This window comes from Apteryx mantelli, chromosome 1 (assembly GCF_036417845.1).
Source record: "Apteryx mantelli isolate bAptMan1 chromosome 1, bAptMan1.hap1, whole genome shotgun sequence".
Lineage (NCBI taxonomy): Eukaryota > Metazoa > Chordata > Aves > Apterygiformes > Apterygidae > Apteryx > Apteryx mantelli.
This window is the reverse complement of record NC_089978.1, coordinates 178,405,308-178,431,401: the sequence shown is the minus strand read 5'-3', so window position 1 is coordinate 178,431,401 and position 26,094 is coordinate 178,405,308. Positions and strand designations below refer to the sequence as shown.

The window sequence follows — 26,094 nt, the reverse complement described above, 5'->3', positions numbered from 1 at the left end:
CTTAACTGCATCTTGAAAATAGATTTCTTCCTACAAAGGCCATCACTGTTATGTGGGTTGCAGCCTTGATAGTTTCTTGCAGAATAAAGGAGGTTGAAATACTAGGCAAGGGCACAACCTATATTTAGATTCTCTGCTTCAGTCTTTTAAAATAAAAATGAAGGTTTAAAAAGAAAAAGGTCAGAGACAACTTTTTTTTTTAATAGCAGGTCAAAACAACATTTTGCCCAAGAGACTTCAGTTATATTGTCAGTGAATAATCAAATTAAATTTCTTTTTTTGTATTGGCAATATATGTCTAATAACATACAGATTCCACAAAATGCTGTATCTTTATAATCATTTTCCTATAACACATCTTCATATTGACAGCCATATCACATGATGGTAGACTTGGCTGCTGCAAAAACTGTTGTGCGTATTCACATCAGTGGTGTTTTCTGGGAAAGTTTGTCTTGGCCAGAAAGGAGCAGGGAGAGTTTTCTTTTGCGATGCTTGTTGAGACGGAGGTGAGGACTGCCATGGAAACGAGTCTCTCTTTCCGTCCCAACACTACGCCAACACCCAGGACAGCTGGGTCGTTGGTACCAGCTCCCTCAAAATTTACAAAGCTGGTGCAAATGCCAGCCACACAGCCTAATAGATTGAGGTTGTGAAAACATTTTAGTTAAATTCCTGGATCAGCCTTGGGACCATGCTGTGGATGGGCTTCAGTGCAAAGCCCATCAGGCAGTCTCACTGACTATGCAGTCTAGAATATCTCACTTAACTAGTCCATCTTGCCAAATGTTTCACAGACCAGTGCAGCCGAGTCCACACCATTATGTCCCCATTCCCATGACCCAGTGCCGCTCATATAACATTCTCAAAAAATCTGCAGCACAGCTGGTTTACTCTCTGACATTTACAGGGCTGACCAGAGTGTCACATTAATGACAGAGATGCCTGCCAGGAATGCTCTCCCTCATGCCCCCACACAGCTGAATCAATAGACAATTTGATCTCCCTGGAAAGATCAATATACACAGCCATAACCAGCCTTGCTTAGTCCCACAGCGATGGACAGAGAGCCAGCCAAGAAGTGGAACAGCAGTGTCTCAGCGCTTGCACCCTGCTCTTCTGCACTCTAGCTCTGACACATGATATGAATCCTTGCTCATTATATGGTGTGCCAGACTAGGCTGGCTGTCCATGCACCAGGACCAAGATTATCTAGCAATCCTAGTATCCAATTGCATCCAGATTTGACACTAGACCAACAAAGTGTATCTTGTTGACAACCTCTCTAAACATGTGCATGGCTCATGCTGGCTGTGCCTATCAGCAGCTACACATAACTATTACAAGGACATACTTGGTTTTACGGACACTGTAGAAACAAACGTGACCCTCTTAGATGTTTTGGTTGTGGTGACTAGGGATAGGGAATTTCCTTTCACACAGAGGGTTCATGTGATTGAGGTACAACCATTTATGTGAAAAATCAAGTCCTATTAGTAAAGTCCTATTAGCTTTGACAGAATTAGCATTGTCAGAGTATGCAATCTCTTGATTGCAAGCCTAGAAACACGGTGGTTAAGGCTTCATAAATGACTGTTTCCTTTAAAGACAGCTTGTTTGTTCTTGCATTTTATCACCAATTCTCTAGCTCAGAACAGTCTTCTTAGGACCTGCCTTGGATTATCTCCAAAATCAATTCTAATGTAAGTCTAGTACTGAGGTGCCTCAGGAGCTCAAGTGCCAGAAATGCCTTCTGGGAAGGAGTGGAGCTTGCAGACAAGATTGTGCATCCTAAAGAGTTATTGAATATACCAGATTTTTATTTGGGGCATTTCTGTTATGAGCTGCCTTCTGCCAACTGGTTTCGTAGTTGCCCAAGAGCCTGGGGAACAATCCTCTGTCTTGATCTGGAGGTTCGCCTGGAAGACCAGAAGGGACCATGGCTGGAATCTAAGTCGTCTGGGGCTAATTGCTATTGCTGCGAAAATGCAGTCGGTTCAGATGCTCTTTTCAGAGGGTCCCAGCCAAAAACAGTTTCTCTGTTTCAGGGCCCAATCCTGGCAATAACCTTGGCCACCAGCGAGCTATGGAGGTTCTAGGCTGGCTTTCCAGCTTCCCTCCAGAAAAGGGGCATTTGTGTCCTAAGTGGAAGGAGGATGTAGAGTGTACTGTGACGATGACCTGGTCCTGGAGTTAGCACTGAGGGTGCCCGAGTCTTGTGGTTGAGCACACCAACTCTTCCCTGTGCAGACTGAGGCACAGGCACAGATGGCAAGGGGAGAGCAGTGAGGGGCGCCGATGATTTGGAGGTCTTACAGCTGGCCCTGCATTGACAGGCTTTGATATGAAACAGTCATGAGTCATGGGCTGTGCATGGTACAGACAAACCGTGCAGGAAGGATCTTGTTGAGGTGCTAAGAGGGTTATTTAGTAAGTGTTGTGCACAAGAGTGTGGTAGGCAATGTGCTGGGACAGACTGGATGTGGCAGTGTACGAGCCTGGTGCATTCTCCAAGGCTGAGGTGGGGTGAGGGCATGGCTCTTGCGAGTGACTCACCAGAGCCAGACCGATACACCTACTTACCCCGCAGCACAAACTTGGGACCGCACACCGGGAAGTCTCGCAGGCGAGGCTGTCTTTTCATTTCTTCTGTGTGCACTGTCTAATCGGGTGAGGCATGTCTTCTGAGTTGGTGCCTTTAGGCACTACCCACACACAAATGAGTGCCTATTAATAATGATAATATTTAATGAATCTTGTTCATTCAAAGTTTTATCCGCACATTTAAAATGACAGATCAAGAAATGCAGGGATGCAGTTGATTTCACTGGGTAAACACCATTGCCCAGCAAAAGAATTACACTTTTATAGATACAATCCTGTCACAGGAGAAAGTGCATCTCTTCACGCTAAAAATTTCTGCCTACATACTGCAACAGGCCTATCATTCAGTAAAAATAAACTTAAAAACAAAGATTTAATTCTAGCTGGAAGAAGGAGGTTGTTTTTGGTTTGCTCCTTGATTGCTTTTTTAATTGATTTTCCACTACTACAGGTATGCAATTAAATTTTTTTTAGATCATGCTGGACAGTGAAGATAGATACAAAAACGTTCTCAAACTTATTGGAAACTGGTCATTCTCACTACTTTCCACACATAGGTATCTAAATGCTTTCCTAGTGAAGTGATACAAAATTAAAAACAACAACAAAGGCTTTTATATCTGAAAGTATTAATCGATTTTAGAAATGAACTGTTCCCATGATTTTTAACTGCAGAATATATATTTTTCATGATGAAGTGAACAGCAGATATAATGCATCAGTAGTACTTTCTATTCTATAGGTGAGTCCTTTTAACCTGTCTTTATCTTACATAAGGGGGAGTGGGGGGAAAATAGGTTGGTCCCAAACCTCAAGAAGGGCTAGATAAAGCAGATGATATACATGAACCTGCTTAGTATCTGTTCAAAGTCAATAATAAGGCTCTACCTGCCTCTGTAGTGGATTGAGGCAAAAGATCAAGTCCTGAGGGAGATGGTGTCGTACTTTTTATGAACTCAGAGAGTTATATTGTTTACAAGCTAAAAATGCTTTGCTTTTTAACATTTGGTCTTATTTCACATGGAGAGATAGTAAATTTCACTAAGAATGTCACTAAAAATTTTAATAGGTCTGAATGGGCTACAAGGCTGAGGAACATGAGGGTTAGTTCAGTGGGTAAATTCATCAGATTTGGTATATATGAGAAGTAGGTAAATTCTGTTTATGCTCTGCTATCCCATACTTTAGTGCTTTGTCTGAGTCTATGGATTCTGGGCACAACTTTGCTGCTTTGATAATAAAATGACAAGGGTCAGGAAAAAATGATTCTTTTAATAACTTTAATAGGTGAAAAAATATTATCAATAGTAGCACATCATGATAAATACAACTGTAAGCCTGTTTATTTAAGCTACCTCTCTGCAGTGATAAACAAAATTGTTTATTAAGGGTTCAAACACTCTGCAAACATGGTACATTTTCACTCTGCAAACCAGGAACATTTTCACTTTTCATGAGACAATAATTGCCCTGCTGACAGTAATTGCTCCACAGCCAGGTGGGAAGCATTATGTTCCAGTCTTTCTTCTCAACAGCTTCACTATTTTGGATGAAATAGTCTCGCATGAAATACGGCAGCAGTCCTTTGGCTTCCTGCTTGGGAAGAAGCAACCCAAAAGTGGTGCCTGAGCAGCTGGGTGAAGCTCCCCATGCTGGAGAGCTGGTGCTCCAGGGAGATGTGCAGGAGACATTACAGCCTTGAGGGGCCTGGAGCTAGAACCAAGATAGCCTGGCTGATGCCTGGCTCTGGAGTCACACAGGGTGCTCAACGTTAGTGATTTAGTGTGCTGGAGGGGTTCCTTTTACGTGTGAACTTGTGTTGCCTCTCAGCTTGGAGTCATGCAGCATGCACGCCTCTGTAAAGACACAGCGGGGACACATGGACCTGGAAACATCCCTGCAGCAAGTGAAGCCCCTGTTGTTCTCATTGCACTGCACCAGTCAGTAATGTACACTAGTGCACCCATGGTGTCTTCTCTATAATGCTAATTAAAGACATATTATTCTCTGTGTTTTAATGTCTGCATTTCTACAGATTAATACCTACCGCTGTTATAAGACCCTTTGAAAAATGCTATAGATGAGCTTTTTTATTTGAGACCTTCTAAATGAATGTTAAATCTCAGTAAGAAATAAAATTGGTAATTACTTTTAGTGGAAACTTAGTGTCTGAGTCCAGTGATGGTCAATTCTTTTAACAGTAGCTGTTCTCCTTTAAACCCTAAGCCTATATCAAATAACATTCTATGTTAAGTTTGTATATGTTAACGGACCATTGACTTACAGACAAGAGTCTGTATAATTTCATCTTGTCAGAAATCGTAAATCTAGCACCTTTTTTAAGAAGGGCACTACACCTGCATAACATTTTATAACAAAATATACAGAATTAGCTTTTCCTTCCTTGGCAAGGGAGATTTTATTTAATTTTGGAACTTTTAAAATTCAACATGGTCTATGTATGACTAATTCTTCTGGTATGCAAGAACTGCAATTCCTGTTTTAAAAAACAAAGTACAACCGTAGCCTCATATTTGCAGGGAAAACCCTGAAAATGTGACACAAATACATTCCCAAGTGCTCAAAAACTGAGAAGCAAAATAAAACAAAAACAGTGTTCATTGCGTATGATGAATGAAATCTGCTAAGAAAATCAAGTATACATAGGCATAATTGATTTTTCCCATCAATTTCATTACTTTTTAGTCTCATTCTCTTGATTTCTGAATCCTGGGATTGATATGACCAGAGCATTTTGTTCCTTTGAAAATGCCAGTTTAAAGTCACAGGCATGACTTCTTTTTTACTGCTTTTTTCCTTCAGCCTATCAATCAGAGTTTGAAGTGTAACACATAGTAAATGTCACAGGAAAAGTGAAATGCTCTTTAACCACAAAATGCCATTGTCCACAATATGATTGGAAACACTCATCTCAAGCTTCTACAGTTCTTTTCTTCCATGCTGAATATTCGCCCCATGAGTTGTTTTGTCCCTTCTCAGGAAAGTATCTGGCCTCAGCTGGTGTGGGTGCAAATATATGTTTTTGGAAAGCCTTCAGCAAGCCTGTTTGGCTTCCAGGTTTGGTTAGAAGCTCCAGCTTTCTTCATCTTCCCCAGCTGTTCAGTGCATCCAGTGCTTTCTCTGGCAGTTACCTAGAGCTTGAATTAATTAATTTTATTTTAAAAGCTTTATGCCAGCAGATATCTTGAACTGGTAGGAGGCATCAGTCTAAAAAATAACCTACTTGGTCAGAAAGCGTCATCCCCAGAAGTCTTGCCATTCCCTATTCCATTTTCTATAGTAAGTGAGCTCAGGTTTGGCCAGGGAGGCAGGACTTTATTTGTTTATTAGACTGTGCAGTGTTACGGTGCTTCATAAGGGACATGGCCGCGCAGTGGGGAGCCAGGCTGCTGGTTTCTCCTCTAGGCTGTCGTATGCCAAGTGGGGGGAACACTGGCGGCAATGGGGGTATGGCTCCTTTGCTGAGGGCTATGGAAAATGCTCGGGGGAGAATTGCATGAGGAAAGGGGAAAGAAGAGCAGGCAGAAGGGAAGCGGGTGCAAGAGAAGGGGAGCAATGAGCTGGCGGTGCTGCACAAGGCACTGCTCGGCAGGGCATGGAGCAGGGCACAAAGCACAGCACGGAGCAGGGCATGCAGCAGGCCAGCCAGGCGTCAAAGCCAGCAGCAGGAGCTTTCCCGAGGCGCCATGCAGCGTTCACTGCTGCCAGGGAAGCTGCTGCAAGGTGGCTAGGCTGAAAGCCAGCCTGCAAGAACCAATCTGCTGTGACATGGCAGGCTCAGCTCGGTTTTAACTCCTTTTTATTTATATGCTGTTTCATCTTGAATTTTTGGGGGGAATAGGCTGATTAACAGAGGAGCTATTTGTTTTAGTATTTATTCAGATGAAACCTGATGTTTGAGCTTGAAAGCCCTTGTGATCTCTCTGAAGAAAGAGGCATCTTGGCAGCTTCACTTATACTTTTTGGCTGACTCACCATCCTGTTATACCTGGAAACTCCTCTGCCTCACTTTCGCTGTGGTGTATCTCCAGAGATGAGGAGCAGAGAAGTTGATCAGACTGAGCAGTGTAGAAAGAGAGAGAGAGAGAGCAACAGAGGCAGGAATAGTTCTGCTCTGCAGAAAGAAGACATGCTGTTGAGTAGATGCTTTTTACCAGGACAGAGAACCTACCGTGTGCCCTAAAAGGTGGATTAATACTAACAATAATAAATTTGAATGCCCTGCAAATTCCAATAACATGCGTGACTTCACCTTCAGGTAAATATTTTAGTCATTTTATGCATTTTGGCCTCCAGCTTTGGAAGCATGTGGTAGGCACATCAGCTGCAGTAGGCTGTCAGGAGCAGCCTGAGCAGTTTGGCTAAATTTGTAGCCATGTTTAGGGTTACTGCTAAATTCAGTGTCAGTTTACTGGTGAAGATGGGAGTGTTCAGTTGTACAAAGTTTGAATACTTTCACATGATTATGGCTAAGAAAATAAGTGATAGGCGGGAGTGTATTTGATCAGTGAAACCCATCTGATCAGTGCACTTTCACAGGTTGTTTTGCATGTGGGGAACTTTCACTGTCAAAACACACATTTCTTAGCTCAGTTAAAGCTTCAGTAACTTCCATAAACTATTCATAGAGATAGCCTTATGCAACAGCACACTGAATGCTCAAATGAGAGAGAGAGGGGAAATGTCAGCATGAGAGCATTCATTAAGATATTTAGTAATAGTTCCTTATACTGACAGGTCAAAGGTAGAGCCATTCATTTGAGCCACATAAAAAAATCTGAGATGAACATAAGAAAGTGGAAATAATATTTTGCAAACATGCTGTTAAAGCTAGGTGTCATATATAATGGTGTTTGCCAAGGAAATGTAGCTGTATAAGCCTGGAGGCTAGTATTGAAATGATCAGTATTTGTATGTATTTGCAGTTTTTCTCTCCTTGTTTTACAAGTCATTCTACCATGTATCAATATTTCTTTTTCTTTGCATTGATCACTTCTGTATTCCTTCTGCTGTGAATAGTGGTATCTATTACCTGGGTCCTTGCTCTCAGTACATTTTCTTTTTTTTTTAAGTAACTTCTAATGAAAGTCAAACCAGTTCTCAGAACATGGCCCTTGGGGAGTTTCTATACAGAAATTGTAAATAGGGCTATATATTATCTTTTATCCCTGATTAGAAGCTTTAAGTGCAAAAAAGCTAAGAAAAAACTACAGTTTAATAAATGAAAACTGCCGCTGCTCTCAATGTTCAGGCTACCACAGCATTAGATTAATGCAATGCACTTCACATACAACAATTTGGCAATTGCAGCTTCCAGTTTATTAAGTTTCATGCCCCTTCTGAAACACAGGTTATTAATATTTATCAATTCTGACGTGGCAGTGGCCTCCTTGCAGAATAATATGGAACCTGCCATCATCTGATAGTCCTTTTCTGTCAGCCCTGGTTTAAGTGGGGCTGTTCTTGTTTATGTGTGAGTGATCAGTGGATGGACAGCATTCTTGGTAAGGCAGTCTTCACTTTGTAATTCATTTCCTCTATTCTTTCTTGACCTTCGCTCTCTTTGGATCCTTTTTTAAGACAGTAAAGTTTCACACAGAAAGGAGGGAAAATTATTAGCATTAAGGATTTTGTTCTGTCTTACAGACCACAGCACTTTGATGCTGTTACACATTTTCTGTCTTCCCTCTTATTGTTTTTTCCTCTGGAGTCAAATGTCCTCTGAGGCATTTGATAATTTTAGATTGTCTAGCCAAAATGTCAGTATTAGACCCAAGGCCTTTACCTCTCCAAGCATTTTGTAAGGCTAAGTAAGGATATCTTTAAATAAAGAGCATTATTTTTAGCTCTTAAATTGAGTAACTCATTAATAAATTTTTTTCCTTTGAACCTAGTGTATTCAGTGGAACAAGATTTAACAACAGGTTGAGACACAACCTATATTTAGTGCAGGGCAATAGAAAAAATCTGTAGAGTGAAGCAGTTGGTACTGAGGACCTGACACCACACTGCACACGTTGTGGAAGTGATACATGAGAGGTCTGCTCTCATGGGCTGTGGGTCCTTTGCAGTTGGAGCACCATTAGGTGAGCTCTGGGGGCATATATTCCCATTTAGTGCCATCGTGCACTCCCAGGCTGCTGAACAACACAAGTCCAAGCATGTTAAGTGGGAATGGTCTGGAGATTTGCCTCATAAGTGCACTCATATCCCAAACTAAAACAATAATGGAAGGGTACCACAGCTGCCATGTTTCTGAAAGGTCTATATAATCAAATAGCTACAAATGCACCAAATAGCCCACAATAAGCACATAACCCTGGCTGATATTAATGGTTGGGAAGGACAGAGAGGGGAAGGAGAGCTCACAATTTCTTTAGCTGCATCCATGTCTGACTGCCGTTCAGCATGAATGAAGGATGCAGAATTGGTACCTAAAATGCCTGATTATCATCACAGTCCTAGAGCTTATTTCTTTCAGTTCCCTGCTATTGCTCTGCCATGCATTTTATCTTATCTACAGTCTCCTTTTACAGATAGTAGGCTCTATTCCTGCATTTCTGAATACAGTCCTAGAATGCACCCTGTTTTGACTGGATCACCAAGACTAATTCAAGACCTTACTTACTAACTGTGCTACCTCGGCAGATCCCCTCCTGTAGATTTTCTTTAACAGCCTTTAAGAATCATTGAATCATGTAGTGATTCATGACAGCTTTTTCCAAATAAGTATTATTTATTTGCCCGCAGGAACAGAGCAGAGAATACAGCACTGACCTACCAGAAAGCTTACATACATATTAATTATGCTTAAACTTTAGCTTTTCCTTGATAGCATAGGTGAGTATTGCTTGTTTCAAGGCACCCCCTTGTGCTGGCACTGGGTAAGACAAGTTGTACAAGAAGCTTCTGGCTCCCTGATAGCTTCATCACTTGGTTAAGGTCTGTGTTTTTTATGTCACCCACTGTCCTTCATCTGCTACAGAGGTCCTTTGTTCAATGTTCATGTCCAAAACCCCCTGAGAGTTCATACTAAACTACTGAACCTGATCAAACTAATGTAAGATAGATGGAGTTAGTCTTCAAACTGTAGGGAACACTAGGGAAATTAAATTATTTGAAAAACTTGCATATGGGTAGGAAACTCTAATTGTAATTAGCCGTTATGCATCTTTGAAGTGATCCATTCTGCAATAACAGGAAAGTTCACATGCTATCCATAAGGTATATATAGATATAGGTCACAACTGATATGCCAGAAAATTAAAGGCTCCAGGTATGAGTTTTCAAAACAGACTAGTGACTTTGGTCCTTTCATTCTGGGCTGTCCACCACACTTTGCAGAAAACTAATTTTTAGGAGCTCATCTTTCTCTGGAAATCAAGCTCCCCTAGCAGTGTCATGAATTGGGAAGCACAAAAAATGAAAACCCTACAAGTCTTCACTCATTTTGGAAAATCTTGTCTGTATTGTGTAAAGTGATTAGCATTTGAAATTACTTAAATAATGCTTTTGAAAGGAAACAAACATCACTTCAAAGCCTGTCATATCTGTAGGATTCACTTGCCTTAAATCTAACATGTACATTGAGCGCCAGCAATATTCGATTGGGCAATCTCTGTCAGTGGCAATATTCTGATGAGCCATCTGCTTGACAGAGATAGTGCACTTTTATTAGGAAAAACATTCATTCCTTTTTGCTTTGCCTTTTCAGACTTGAGTGTTGAAGCTGTTTTGGAAATGTCCAGATTTTGGGTTACCCTTCAAAAAAATCTTTCCTTTATTACTTATGCTTTCTTTAACAAAAAAAGGAGGGTATTTTCTTTGAAGAGATAAATGAGGAATTCTTTATGATTCTTGGTATCTCAGATATTAGTTTGGTGATCATTTAGTTGTATCACAAGAGCTAGTGGGGGAAATTAAATTACAAATGGATGAGAACAGACAACACATCATAAAAGAGAAGCTGAAAATATCTGCAAGCGTTTGAACTGCTCCACAGGGCTCCCTGCATTGTTCAGACTCTGGAGAAGCAAGGCAACAGTGCCAGAAGACCGACCACTTTACACAACATCGTTTCAGCACACAAGCACCTGACTTCCCTGCCTACACAAGCTTTTTCATCTGTAGTGCGCATACATATACAGCCCAACTTACTGACGCCTGGTGTGCCCCTTTTTTCTTTCCTCCCCTGGTGCCACCCTTCCTGCACTATCCCTTCCCCTGTTCGTGCTGCTGCTCCTCTTCCCTGGAGCCATGCTTAGAGCTCTGCTGACAAGGCAGCAGAGCAAATAGCTGGTGAATTTAGGCACATCATTCATTTCATATGGACATAATTCCTCTAAATTAGCTCAAATGGAAAGTGTAACATTATATAAGTACAATCTAAAAGGCTGTGTCTACCACAGGGTAAGTGAAGTACAGAATTTGAAAAGAACACACAACAGTGAAAGGCAATGGTTCTTTGATGAAAAAATAAAAGTTTTTAGGAGAGTCAGTTGTCCCATGAAGTGTTGCCACACCAGATTTGAAGATAAAATTAAATCATTAATGCACGAAATAGAGATTGTGATAAGTGCAGATCTAAATGCAACTTTAACTGCAGAATTGTTGCTGATGACTTCATAAAATATATTGCTTAAACAGCTGTTAATCTGTTCACTGTTTATCTTTTAACATTCATTTGTTTAGTAATCAGTTCTCATTTGTTCTACATATGGTACTGCTTCTCTCTTATAGCAGCTGTATTAAATGAACATTTGGAGGCACAAAAAGTGTTACAGAAATTATTGTTAAACTATTCTACTACATTATTTTTGTATCTATCACCAAGGACTTTTGAATAAAAGTTAGAAATATGGCTATTAAACTTAGGGTAAGGAAGATGAAGATGCTTTGTCCTGTTCCTGAAATGGTATTTTCTAGTGGAACTTCCTGTGACTGTGCTTTACACCCTGCTTAGCTTCTTTAAGCAATTAATTTTCTCTATTTATACTGTCCATTCTCTTCTGTGATTCCCTGACGTCAACACGTCAAATTTGATTCACTCTTCGGTTTTGCTCTGTATCATATTAGAGACCTTTGGGTAATGCACTGAGAGAGTATCTTGCAGACCTGATAGACTGAGTGTATTTTGAGATTTTAGAGAATGACAGTTTATAACATTTAAAGTTTCGTCAGGTATTTTGGTTAAATGTGGGGAACAATGGTCATTAAAGTTGATTTGTATGAAGATAATGCTCATCTGAAGTACTTCTATTAAAGTGTCATCTTAATTCCTTTTTTCTGAAATTCTGATCTTTAACAAGACCACGTTATCATAGTTAGTGTTCAGTATTATTTATTTGTATTTCAGCTATGTCCAGAGCCCTGGACTGAATAAATAAACTGAACATATGCTTTTCTTTATAGGAACTTAGATGAAAATATAGTTGTTTAGTAAACTGGGCTAGTGTTAGGACATGATGATTATTAGCATAAATGCCCTTGGACTGAACAGTCCTCTGTCCTTGGTCAGTGTTTACTGGTGACCTTGACCTGCATCTGTTACGAGGAGTGTGCAAGTCTGCCAAGTGCAGCAGTGGGCAGAGGAGAAAGGCTGTTCATTAAAACTGACTGCTTGGATCGCGTGCCGTTCCGACAAAGGGAAATTCCCAGACAGTCCCACCCAATCCAGCCACAATGCCAGGTGGGTTGTGGAGATGTTTAAAAAAAGAAGCAAGTGAATTCTCAAATGTGCTGAGCATTTTACAGATTCGCATGGTGTAAATATTTTGGGCATATTGTTTTAAGCTGGTTGATTAATCAAAATAGCTGCAAGTTAGCTTAATATTTGTCACCAGGCATGTAAATAGATCCCACATGATGTGTTAAATTGGCGTTGTGTGTGCAAATGCTCAGCTAGGAGAAACGTACACATGATGACAGGGCATTTTAGAAAGAATCTCAGGTATTTCTGCAAGACATTTTCATTGAAAAAGGCTTAGCTGTGAGAGAAATGTGCTTGTTTCTTAATTTAACCCTACTAACAGTTTGCCACTTTCTGTTTGTGTGTGTTTCTTTTTCTCTTCCAGTGCCGCCTTGGGCCTTAATAGCCATAGCCATAGTTGCAGTCCTATTAATCCTTACCTGCTGCTTTTGTCTCTGTAAGAAATGCTTGTTCAAAAAGAAGAACAAGAAGAAGGGAAAGGAGAAGGGAGGGAAGAATGCTATTAACATGAAAGATGTTAAAGATTTAGGGAAGACCATGAAAGACCAGGTAAAGTCTCTCTCCTTTTCTTTAACTCTTAAGTTGTATTTGAAGGATTCTGTCTGATGTGTCTACGAATGCTTCTGCTTGTTGCCTCTCTAGGGGCTCTGTGAAGAGGGGACTTATTGGCAGTGCCTTCTCGGTGGTGTCACGAAAGATAAATTTGGGTGTGGCATCAGTGATAAAGCAGTCGACCATTTCCCTTCCCTGCTAAAAAATAATGAACACGTAATGATTCATCTGGAAAGGACAAGAGTATCTTGGTTGTCCCACAAATGTAGCTGTGAGCTATTTTCAAAGTCTTTTTTTTTTCAGGACTTTTTGAACAGGACCAAGTATGGTGTTTATGTATGTTTATATTTCTAGCAGTACTTCTGAGCTTACATGATAAACAAGTAGCTCTGTGCTCTAAATCTCTTTTCACACAAGAGCAAAAATTTAGCTGAGAGAGAAACAAACAGAATAGTATAGTAGAAAAAATGACAATCAAAGGAACAAGGGAAAACAACCAAAAAGGAAGAATACAGGAGAATTCAGCAAAGTGATGATGGGAGAATTATATTTGTAGGAGAAAGGAGGAGGCTGAAGATAACAGAACATACTTTTAGCAGTAAGTCAGCTGAATAACTTGGAAGAAAAGATTAGCATGATGTCCTTTGAGCAGCATCTTTTTTATAGTAGCATAAAAACATGTCTATCAGGTCTGCTTCATGTCAGAAGAGCAGAAAGTTGCAGGACTTAATTCTCAGGGCTACAGACTTGATTAACATGTTCTTCGAAGAAAATAAAGCTTCTTCCGACTGCGTCTTTGTATTGTCCTCTTATCTGATGATTAGGATGCAATGAATTCATGTGGCAAACTGTTGAGAATAAGTAGAAGAATGGGGAAATAAATGTGAAGCCATCTATCCTTACTGCATGGCCAGATTTCCTAAGCTAAGAAGACAAAGAGGTATATTTTCAAATAAAAATAATGAGGAAACTTAGATTACTGATTTGAAAAACCCTTTCAGTTGGAGACAGTAAATTTAAAGATATTGTATGCTCAAGTTTGTGTTTCCAAAACCCATGGTAAGGTTGAGCCAGAACAGTCCAGGAATGCTTTTCCAGCCGAAGAGAGAAGATGAAACATGGTAACGAATAAGCAGTTCCTTCCACAGGTTGGGATCTAGTGTGCGCAGAAAGCTGGGCTGCAGGCAGATTGATTAGCAGCACCAGCCAAAGCTGGGAATGCAAGGGCTAGGGCCAACTGATCAGAAACAACATCCAAGAAAAAAAGCCTAGAGCACAGTAGCTAAGAGGCCCACAGAGCAGTCCAGAAGTGATGGGATACCACTGTATGGCAATGGAGCAGCCTCCGACATGGCCTATCAACCAGTCCAAAAGAGCCCAGGACAGGTTAGCATGATTTTCCAGGCGCATAAGGCATCATAGGGGAAGAGCAAAATCAGGAAAGGACGACAAGGCACCCTTATGAACCTGATGGCTGGCTGCAACTGGATCACCTGAGTAGAGCCTGAAAGGAGCTCTGATCTGTGGAGGAAAATAATGGATAAGCTTTGAAGGTACAGAGCTACTTCCAGTTTCAAGTAATGGCCAAGAAGACAGATTTTGTTGTTGTTGCTCAGTGGAAAAAGAAAATCACTGTAGATCCAGTTGTTTTGTTCCTATTAATGCTACTTAATTGCAGAAGCCACTACTGAAATGTTGATGCATTGGACGTCAGTTAACTTTACATTTAAGCTGTATATATCAATATTTTATAATGACCACTGTATAGTGTCATCATCTGAGTGATGAGGGAAAGAGTGAGGTTTGATCTCACACAGTCCATTTAGGTTCTCAGACCATATGTACACGTTGCATGCTTACGACTAACAAAGTTCACACCAGTTGCCTGTCCTAGGCGCACAACATGTTTCTACAGCTAGTAGGCAATACAGAGCAGATTTCTCTGCAACCATCCCAGATGGCCATTCCACAACTAACAATCCTGCTCAGGCAGAGAAAGTGAACAGCTGGAGAACCTTGCATCCGCAGACAAGTGGAGCACACTAGATAGCACCCTAGCTGCTTCAGCCTTGGCTCCACCAGCAGCGAAGGCACTTCATGTGCACTGCTGGCGTGCTGGAGTGCATGCTGCATGACTCCAAGAATAGACACAAGGCAAATTCACACCTGAAAAGAACCTGGCCAGTGCATTAAATCACTAGTGTAGGCACACTTGTAAGTCACATTCCAGAGTTAAGAAGAACAGGGAGGCTGAGCTCAGAAAACACTAGAGCAGAAATTTTGGGTCCTCGCTTGAAAAAAATTTTATACTGATTTTGTTTTCTCCATATGATGAATGTGAAACAAATCTGTTTCCTTTAAGCACCTTGATTTAGCATTCATAGATTCCCTGTATTTGATTTATAGACTTTGTGCTGGGTTATTAATATTAAGTAATTGTGAGATATTTCCCTTCAGCTGTGCATGGAAAATCAGATCATCAATTGTTGGGTTACCTTGGGTTACTGTTAGCCAACTTCCTGCCGTTGGAGCAAGAATAATTTGGAAAAATTGTAATTATATTTGTGGAAAAATACCTTGTGACGTTTGTTATGTTCTGCCAATGATACTAACGATAACAAACCCACTACTTTGTTATGGGACAAATAATGTGCAATTTGTTGACTGATATTTATGTGGAGTTTGTTCCATATCATGTAAAAGACCATTGTTGTATTTACAATATATAATTAAGTGTTTTTAATTATATTTGTTAGGACCTGGATAAATGACCAAGGATTTGAGGAGCAAAAATATTTTAAATGCAAAATTATCTTACAAAATTAATAGTGAGTTTAATATTTATCTTTTTAAGAGAAAATTTGATTAAAAAAATGAAGCATGAATCTCTTCTCTGCACTTTGAAATGTTGTACAGATTATGTAGTTATTTGAAGATTCCAAATAATTTGAAGATTCAGAATAATCTGTATAGTTATTTTAAAATATTTTTGTCCAAATATTTTAGAATTTAATCAATATGCTTTAGTTTTGCATAGTTAAACCTAAAGATGGTAGATTCCCAGTTGATGTAAATGTCATATTTTTAATAAGTGGATGGATGCATCACAAAACCAAGTTTCCTCTCCACTGTCTGGGTTTTCAGAAATAGGCTGCTTGAATTAGCCTCTTAAATTCATATCTAGCAGTCTGTCTGATAGTGTATGATTTTAAGCCCTTGGCATTCAATAGCTTTTACTGGCTTAATTCCTAATTTGAGAAATCTTGCCTGTCTTTCTTTTTTTTCAGCATGACTGATATTGACACTTTAATCTTGATTTATCAGTGCAAGTTTTAGGATACCTAAGCTGAAGTCAATGCAATGCTAAATGTAAAATATTTCAGTAATGAGAAATGAATCACGTTAGGGCTCTCACATAAAATAGAAAGGAGAAGGATGCTATTTAAAGAAGCCAATTTTAATGTTAAGAAATAACTGTATTTGAAAATCAAGATGGAAATCTAATGCCCTTGTAAAGGACACAGTACAGTATAAAAGATCTGAAATGTTGTCCAAAAACCAGAAAGCTTAATTCAGTCATTGTTAGGACTGAACCTGCAAGTGCTAATCACCTGCTGCCTTTAGCTGAGAGCACAAAATAACAGTTAATAGGCACTTGGCATCTTGCAAGATCCTAGCTCCCTAAGCACACAAAACTTGAAAGGGAGTAGCATTTGGTAAATCTAAAATATCAGCCTCCAGAGGTATAATTTCCATCGTAGTCTGGTTTTGTTTGTCAAAGAGAACTTCTGATTTGCACGTGCTGACCTACTAGTGCTGACCTGTACATCCGTGCCAAATCCTTTTATAGCCGTATAGCGTGACATAGTTAAAGGTCCTTTTGACGCACAGACTCAGTCGGATCAATAGTCATGTATGGTAGCTAGACAGTACAGAAAGCAGAATGATATTTTGTTTTCTGTTAGATGACTTATGCTTCAAAAAGTCCACTTTGCTGAACACAACTTCCAGTCTGATATTTTAAATGAGAAATTGTTTATGAAATAGTATAGATTATGAGTAAAGTTAGTTGCTGTAAAGTGGGAAAAAAGTGAAAAATGAAATTAGGGTTTTCAGTCTTGAAACCCTTTTACACTGCAGGCAATTCGTACTTGTTCAAGTAGAGCGTACAGCTGCACAAAGACCAGTGGGAGGATGAGATGCTTACTACGGGAGGGAAATCATTATAAGAATGTACTATTATAAAAAGGTCATTTCTCCATGGTTTTTTACTAATGTTTGTGTGTGGATGTTTTAATTTTTATTTCTTCCTTCTATGTCCTCCTTGTCTATGTTGTGTCTCATGACTGTTCTGGATTGTCACTTGCGGTAGGTTTATATCTTGCTACTTGGACGCACCTAGTCTAAAGCTCTGATACATATAGCGTTCTGACAGCTCTGGCTCCTCAGCCAAGATTTATACGTAGCTTTGATGCATACATCAAGAGGCTGAACTAAATTGATTGGGTATTTTCTTTTGGGGGTGCTAGAGGAGGGGATAGGAAGAGAGACTGTCCTTTTTTTCCATACTTAAAACTTATTCAGTCAAACTGTACTAGAAAGCTCAAGTTTAAAATCAATAGGCACATAAAAATACCTGGTGAGTTTTATTTCCTTTTTGTATAAATGTCACCATATCGAAAGTAGGCTAAAGCAGTATGTATTTTTAATGTCTTCTTCTTAGTGTCACTAAAATGATTGGTATCTCATGAAACTTGCTGTGGGCTCTCTCATCATCTCAGTACAGTGTGCACACATTAAGTTCTTAATCAAGGTATGCTCCATACCAAACTGTTTTCAGTAGTCTTACTCCAGAATTGTATTGGAGTAACTGAGTGAAGACTAGCACCAGCATTTTTATAAGACCTTCCCATCACAATTTTCATCTTTATAGTTTTCCAGTATCTGTCATGCCTCTAATGTCTCCCACAATTTTTTTCTTCAGAAAAAAAAAAAAAAACGCCAAGCACCCAGCTCTAGAGACACTATAATAGCTGCTGATTTATTGGGTCTGAGTTTAATGCATTGGTACAGCAAAATTCTTGCTTAAGCTCAGCCTGTAGGCTATGGAAAGGAAGAGACTTAATCATTTAAGTCATGAACAGTGGCATGAAAAATTACGAAAATTTAGCCCTATTGCTTGGAGAATAATTGCTGCGGTGGTCTGAACCTTTTATTAGGTCACAAAGCATTTGTGGAGAAGGAGATTTAATATCTCAGTCATTTCTCATTGCATCAGGTTGAAACACTGTCACTAGTGAAAGATTTTGGTTTTACAGAGAATGTGTCTGTTAGGTGAAACAGGAGATTTGGGGTCAGGAATATGGAGTATACCCTGGAATATATGGAGTATATTCTTGGCTCTGCTACTGTCTTATTGTGGCCTTCAGTCAGTCACCCGACTTCTCTGCATGTTTGTTTTCCTTTTATATAGGTTTTCCTTATATATTGGGGTAATAATGCCAACCTCATCAGAATATTCTGATTAATGTTCATGCATTAATAGCTATGAAATATTTGGGCATTGTAAAGTTATATGGTATAGGGAGATGCAATTGCACCCAACCAAACTTCAGCGTATAACAGTTTGCTTAGACTATTTCACCTTATGATTTTAGCTGTTGAGCAGTAAACACTCTTGCCCTCATTGAAGCAAAATACTAAAGGAAAAAGCTTTCTATTGTTACGTACCCTCAGAAATATTTCAAAATAATATGTGTTGACCTGTAAAGCATAAGCATGAAGATCCTAGTCAAAATCAAGTCAGTAAAATCCACACTGACTTACATAGAGCCTGGATTTCACTTGAAGGATCCCATGCTTTTATTGCCAGTAATAATCTGATAGGATCTATCTGGAGGAGGGGAATTCTCTTGCTGGTATTGGTCTTTTCTTCAGCAATTTTTGTTTGCTTGCTTGTTTATTTTCCCAACTGAATCCCCGGAGAATAGTGTATTTATTCCATGAAGCCACCTGTCTCAGCACACCATTTCCCATTTGTTGGCATCTTCTAGCCCACGCTGAAGTTTATGTTGGCCATGGCTTATCCATGATGCAGTGAGCCATCCTAATTCATACTCAGAAAGACAATATGTGCTGCAGAGCCATTAGAGAGCAGACAATTAATCAGAAATAATGCGAACAAGTCGTTCTTGGAAAAAAAGCTTGACCAGTCACCCTGCATTTCCTCCTGTCACAGAAACCAACTGTGCAGGAATGCAGAAGATTTCATGAAAAATGTGAAATTAATAGGTTTATGATAATGCAACACTATGGATGAGTATTTGTGTTCTGCAGGGCTTTCCACAAAACTCTTTTTTAACTATGGCTTTATATTAGACTTTCAAACCCTTGGAAATTTGTAAGCAACAGCTGTAAGCCACAAAGCTGGGCTTATTTGCTTTCCTGTCTCTTCCTCTTGGTCACTCCCAAGAAGACATAGGAAGCTTGCTTTGCATGCTTCCTGAGTTTCTTTTTCCCATTTTTAAAATATTTTTCCTATAAAGTAATTCATTTATTACTTTATTTATTACTTACATTTATTGTAACCTATTTTATGGCAAGGGTGATATGAAGATACAGGCCTTACTCATTTTCTTACATGTCTTGTTTTCTGCACTGAAGGTCTAGCCACTGGAAACTTCCATAGTTAAGGATTTTTCTTTCTTGTGTTCTCTTGCTTAACAGACCAAATTTTGAATTATTTATTCAAGACCAGAGTCTGCAGGTTCCTTATGAGTGATGTTTAGGAATTGCATTAGCAATACACAGATATTCCCTAAATTGAATGGTCTGAATCACACTCTCAAGGCATTTACCTGTATCCACTGATTATATGGGGAGCTAAACTCGTATAGTAAGTGCCTGAAGTTAGTGGATATGATTACCCTACAACAGGAACTGCAGTTCCTGTCAATGAGCTATACACTTCCAACCCTATGGGGAATATTTAAATGTTTATTTCTTAAGTAAAGGCATTTATTCATTGCAAACAAAATGATGGATGATAAGTATGAATAGCAAAATTGTCTTCAAGCATGAGAAAATCAGATACTGATAAAGTCCTGTTCAGAGGATGCTCCAAGGATGATCTTATTTCTTTTCTGAGCAACTGAGTCAAAGGACAGGTCTTTGCCAGCTTTTTTCTCTGTATATTGATGCGGCACCCCATAAATCATGTCTGGCTATATTTAGGTTAATTTTCACTGTTAAATAGATGTAGCCCTAATGATATAGTATAACAAATTTGTCAAATTGAAATAAATTTAGTACTCAGAGAGGTCCTCTCATACCCAGGAGCCAGCTCTGGCCCAAAGCATGCTTCCGTCTGGCCCACCGCCATACATTTGGGGAGGATGAAGAACAATTGATTGAGTAGCACACACTGGCCAAGCAGCCTAAAGCTGCCTCCTACACACCTCCTGGTGTTCAGCACAGCCAGCCACTGCCATATGGGAAGTGGGGGCAGAGCATACAAGCATACTTGCAAAAGCACTTGCTTCTTTTAATTCGTGCACATGAGCCCTGCATCCAGAACAGAACCCCGGCCCGCAGGGTGGACTTCCAAAGCGAGCCCCCAGGTTGAGATTGTCCGCATCTTTTTTCAGCAAAGAAAGGCTGGCTACAAGAAAAATGTCTGATCTGGGGACTTAACAGCTCCAACTTCAATGTACTTCTCTGTATTTTACATTAAAGACCCTCCAGCATTTGCTGTATTGCACCAAAAGAAGTCAATATTTCAGTACCCAAACAATCCCATGAGCTCTTAAGCAGAATTTTATAACCTGTATCCCATGTCATAGAGCTCCTAAAGGAATAAAGCCTTTTGAATAATCCAGCAGACCATTTAAAACCTGGATAACAAGCAAGAAAGTAATGTCAAGGCATGGCATGCTGGACACAGCAGGGTCTTGCTCATTCTGTGCATCGGTGTGGCCCACTGCTGGGGTGTGAGGCTAACAATCTTGCGGCAGTAATGGCAAAATGGATTTCACAGTGACCAAAGCCTGGCTCAGCCCCTGGAAACCCAGGCACAACATCTTCTTTAAATTAATTCATGGAGAGAAAGCAGATGCTGAAAGAATGGAATTTTGCCTTTCCTTCTGAGGGACTCTGATAGACAATGTGTTACAATTGCAAGAAGAGCAGGCTTTTCTGGTGAACCAGACAGGAATTTTTAAAGGCTTTTCTCGTCCCCCTGGGATAGGCATTGGCCAGGTCAGAATTGTGTTGTTCTTGAATGTGAAAGAAATTGATAAGAGATGCACCACCATTAGTGGAAATACAACCATTCCTAAGCGTGGACATCAATAGGAGGAAAAATTGCCTTTGTGATAAATTCATTGTTGGACATGGCACAGAACATTCTCTCTACAGAATAATATTGTTTTCTTCTGTTCAACTCAACAGGCATTGCACAAGCCTGAGGACTGGGCATCATTCACACATTAAAAAAATATCCCCCTAACCATGTGAACAAAAAGAATGATTGATGGGATAGACTTAGATGGAATTCAGACTGCAACATGCGCTGTGCAGCACATAAACTTACAGGCTGCAGTCAACATGGTATTTTTCCCTGCCTAAGGTGTCTCATTCTTGTTTATTGGTAACTGTTTCCTTAAAAGTGAAATCATAGGTCACCCCATGAAGGGAAGCAGTCCTAAAAGCACTCTTAATGAAGATATTTCTTTACATATGACAATGAAAGACACTCTGTGTGCAGTCCTAAATAGACTGAGAAATGAACTAGTCATTAACAAATGTGACACTAAGATAACAGAGCAGAATCAAAGAGCAAAATATTCCTTCATGGAGCCTTGCATCGTGACAGTGACTCAGCCACGATTGTGGCCCCTGCTTTATAGGAGGTGAAGAAATACGCTACCTCAAGCAGTTTTGATATTTGAATCTCATATCAGTTTGCTTTCTTGGAGCTTTTGCACTTATAGAATCTAAAGACAGATAAAAGACCAGCTGTGCTAAATCCCTTGCAGACCCTCGTGATTTCTTTGAGAAATTTTGGGAGGGATTAAATAAAAATATACATAAAGATGTTTTAAGCCCTGGAATCTCTCTTGTGTCTTGTGCTGGAGAGTAGTGGTGTAAACCCAGTCACAGGGTGCGGGGCTTTTGGTGGAACTGAACTGGAAGGGAGGTTCAGTGTAGCAGAAGAGCAGCTGGCATTGCAAAGTGGTTTTTGTTGCCTTGTGGAGTGGAACAGTGAGGAAGCCCAGGAAATGTGAAAACCCACTCCAAGGTGTAGAATCTGCAGAAGCACTGTTTTCTTTTTTCTTTTGTCTTTCTTCTGATGCAAAAGATGAGTCTACAAAATATGAAAATGAGGTATTTTCTTTAACAACCCAGAAGAAAATAAGAGACTGTAAAACCACACTTAATTATGTTATGGAAGTGAAGAAAGAAACAGCAGATTGAGACTGTATATCTTGAATTGCTGTAATTTAGCCCTGTTTTTTGTAGGAACCACTACACAGTAGAGGAGCTTGAAAACAGTTGACTAAGCATGGCAAAGAAAGAAAATCCTAACGGCATATGTAGATTCATGTCTGTACCCTTGGCTAGAACTAGTTACAGAGCTCATTCAAATGTGGATCAAACAATACAGTGCTCAAAAAGATTCATTCGCCTTCCAGCTCTAATTAAGCATATACTCTCTATTGTGTGGCTCTGCTGAGGTTCTTGACACAACATAACTTTTTCTACTTTCTGGTTTCATTAGATGTGAATGTATCACCTGGTGACGGTTATGTTGGGCTAACACTTTTTTTGTATGTTTTTATACCTGTTTATACATAAGCGTACATTTTTCAGATGCTTATACACATGTAAGAGGATATGCTAGTTCTATTGCTGTGTGTTTCTACATATGTTATGCAGACGAAGAAATCACCTGAGTGAACTTCACAGTCATCCCAAATTAGAAAAAATAAATCCTGTCTCTGGCGCTGTGTAATAATGTGTTCTATGCTGCATATTTCACAGAAAAGCATTAAAAATGTCATGGAATTAAAAGAAATATTAGGAAAGGAAAGACTTATATTCCTCTGCATCTAAATACAGTCTTTCTGATTACAGTCATGTCAGTTGGAGAGGTTTGAGGAGAAAGCTGGCTTATAATTAAAAATATTTTATTGTCTCCAAAACCAATAAAATATAGCTGTTTATTTTAATTGGTTGTAGCAATACAACAATAAGACCCAATATAGTGTGATACAGTGTGCTATAAATTGAGGTTTGCAGTACTATTCCATTAAATATTGATCTTTTGGAGAATCTCAATACAAAATGAAAATCCCTACAGGGTGTTTCAAGTACTTTGAAGCAATCCAATTCTTCTTCCTTTTTGGAACACAGCAGCTGCATCAAACATGAGAAACTTCTGTGCTTCCTTTGACTCGTCTTCTTCTTAAAGCATTGGCTCCTAGTTTGAAAGCAAATTCCTCTCTTAAAAATAAGAGCTATTATGTACAGACTGCTTTAGAGATAATCATTTGTCATTTCCTCCCTCCCCCAGCTCCATGACCCTGGCAAAATCAGAACACTCTGTCTCGTTCTTAGTGTTTCATAGTTCTTCAGTATTTCTGAGTCAAGGTCAAAAAGAATCATATAGCTCCTCAGCCAATGTGAGTAATGTAGAGTGTTTTCTCTCTCTCCTGGGAAATAGCTTTCACCTTCCAATAGGCCTGCCATAACCTATGGAGAAGACTTTCCCAGTCATTCAGCATGTTCTCCCTGCACTTAAAAACTCCCCTGCAAGAAGCACATGGTTTCCTTTGCTTCCCATATTATTTTCTAGAGCCATATAGTAAGAACTTCTTCACATTGGGTTACCCATCACTCTGACATCTCCCAGATTGTTTAGCTATGCAGAAGAGTATATAATTTTTTCTAGAGAGAGTATGGAGATGTAACTGTTGCCTCAGTGCAATGCTTGCAAATGCCTTTTACCTAGAAAATAGCATAGACAGTTCTCTTTGCATTATCAGAGAGGCAGGTCCCTTTTATCCCTGAGGAATGGCTGTAGAGTAGTCCCCCTCAAAAAAATCCCATGACAACACTAGGTGTAGCAGCAGAGAGGCCAGTACTTATCCCAGCAACCGGGATATATCTGTCTGGGTAACTATACAGGTGCTGTTAATCACTCTTCTACTGTGAAGTCCTCTGCTGGGGCAATACTGAGATGATTCAGAGAAGTGTGTCTTGGAGTTAACGTCTGACTGTGAGTTATTGCTTCCCAGTGTCTCTGGACTGAGACAGATGTGGTTGCCTCAGTTGCACTGAGTCACATCTTCATAATTTTTCATGATCAGAGCATCTTGAAGCTTATTTTTATTACCAGTGAAAGGAAGGAGTCTGACATGATCATCTCACTGCATATCCTGAAAGCCCCATGTATGGTCCTGCAAGGGCTGAGCCTCAGGCCGTCTTTGCTCCAATCCAATTCGCTCTTGCCTTAGAGCCTTTCAATTTTGAAGTGCCATGTTTGTTTCTCTGTTAACAAAAGTATGGTTTTGCTACAGCCAGGGAGCTCACTAGCAGCTCAGAGAATAAAATATCTCCAAATGACTTTCATTTCAGGCAGTTTAGCACTTCCAAACAGAAATGATTTGTCTGAAAAACATCACAGGTGATTCTCAGCCACTATCAAGCTTCCTTATCAATCTCATTTGCATATACTGTAATTTATGTGCCTAGTAAAGAGTCCATCGTTCACTAACATTCACATATTTAACACTAACTGAGCTCCTCAGCTTGCATAAATCAATGTTGTTCCATTGATTTCAGTTGAGCTATGCCAGCTGAAGTTCTAGCTTATTTCAAAAGTAGAAAAATAATTGCTTAATTCTGTGCAATTTTGAGTCTGACCTTTTGAATCTAGAACTGGCTCCTGAAAAATAACATTTGCTGCTTCAGAGATCAATCTTCCCTCTTACCATACCCACACTGTTACATGGCCCTACTGTCTTCATGGCTGAGTGAGACTGCTAATGTTTTTATATTCTTACTTTCTTTCACCAACCAGCATCAACCATGGGTCTAGTTTCCAGTCGTTGTTCGAACTCTCTACCTCTTCAGCTATAGAGCTGCAGCTGCAACCTGTTATTTATAACTGCTGTAGCTTTCTTCAGACCGTCCAACATTGTGAGGGAAGAAAAACAAAACAAGACAGAACGAATCTTATTCTTGCAGTTAATAATCTGTCTGTGCAGGCAGAAGCTCCATATTGAAGCCATTTTCATCCAGATCAGGCTCTTATAGATAACCATATATTGCCTTCTGTAATATGCAGATAACAATTCTAGATAAGTGCTCAGTATTGATTCTTTGTTTTCACAATCTCAAATTTATTTTCACATTTTCCACAAAACTTTTTCGCTGTTTGCCTCGTCACTTTGGCCCATTTTTCAGTTCTTACTCAGGTAAAAATCTGGTTAAATGAGAACTACGTAGTTAGTTATTGTTCATATGGTTTAATAATTGTAGGAATTCCCTTTTTTGCAGTGCAAAAACTTTTGCTTTCTGGTACAGCAAAAATGGTGCTATCACTGAGTATTTTAGTTGTGCATAGAATCTAAGAAAACTGCTGTGTCCTTTAAAAGTAGCGGGTTTTTTATAATAGACAAAACTGTAGGCAGTTCTGTATTTCTTTACTTCTGTATTTCTTTCTAAGCAAACTAAAATCAGTTTTCAATCAATTTGGTTCAGCCTAGCTTTATAGCGAGAATGAATAAAAAGGAAATGGGTCTTGGGAGGGAGGGAGAAGGAGAAACATGCATTTGCTAATGGCATGGTGATAACTTTGCTTCCATATTCATTCTAAATAAACATGAAAAATGTTTGGCATATGATTGTAGGAAGAATTCATCCACAACACATTGTCTTTATCATAGTAATCCTACAGAAACATGTTGCTGATTGCAAACAATTCACAGCATGCACAGCTAGGTTTGACATTGCCAAGATATTTGTAAGTTGAATGGTGTGACTTTGCTTATTTAATAGCATGTTTGCCTCCTTGGGCCTCTTTAAGAGACAGTGTGAGTCCAGAAGAACTTTTTAATATCAAGTTGATATTTTCTTTCTACTTTCAGGTTTTATAACAATTATTGCTTGCAATATTCCAAGAAGCTTTCTTCCTACTTCCATTG

At 39.5% G+C, this 26,094-nt stretch overlaps 1 protein-coding gene across 1 annotated transcript in view; it reads left to right on the top strand.

The window, feature by feature from the left end:
- Window positions 1-26,094, top strand: part of SYT1 (synaptotagmin 1) — a 360,397-nt gene that overhangs the window by 244,026 nt on the left and 90,277 nt on the right. The window contains exon 5 of the mRNA XM_067313026.1: window positions 12,699-12,883. Coding sequence (XP_067169127.1) covers window positions 12,699-12,883 — 185 coding nt within the window. The remainder of the gene's footprint in view (window positions 1-12,698; window positions 12,884-26,094) is intronic.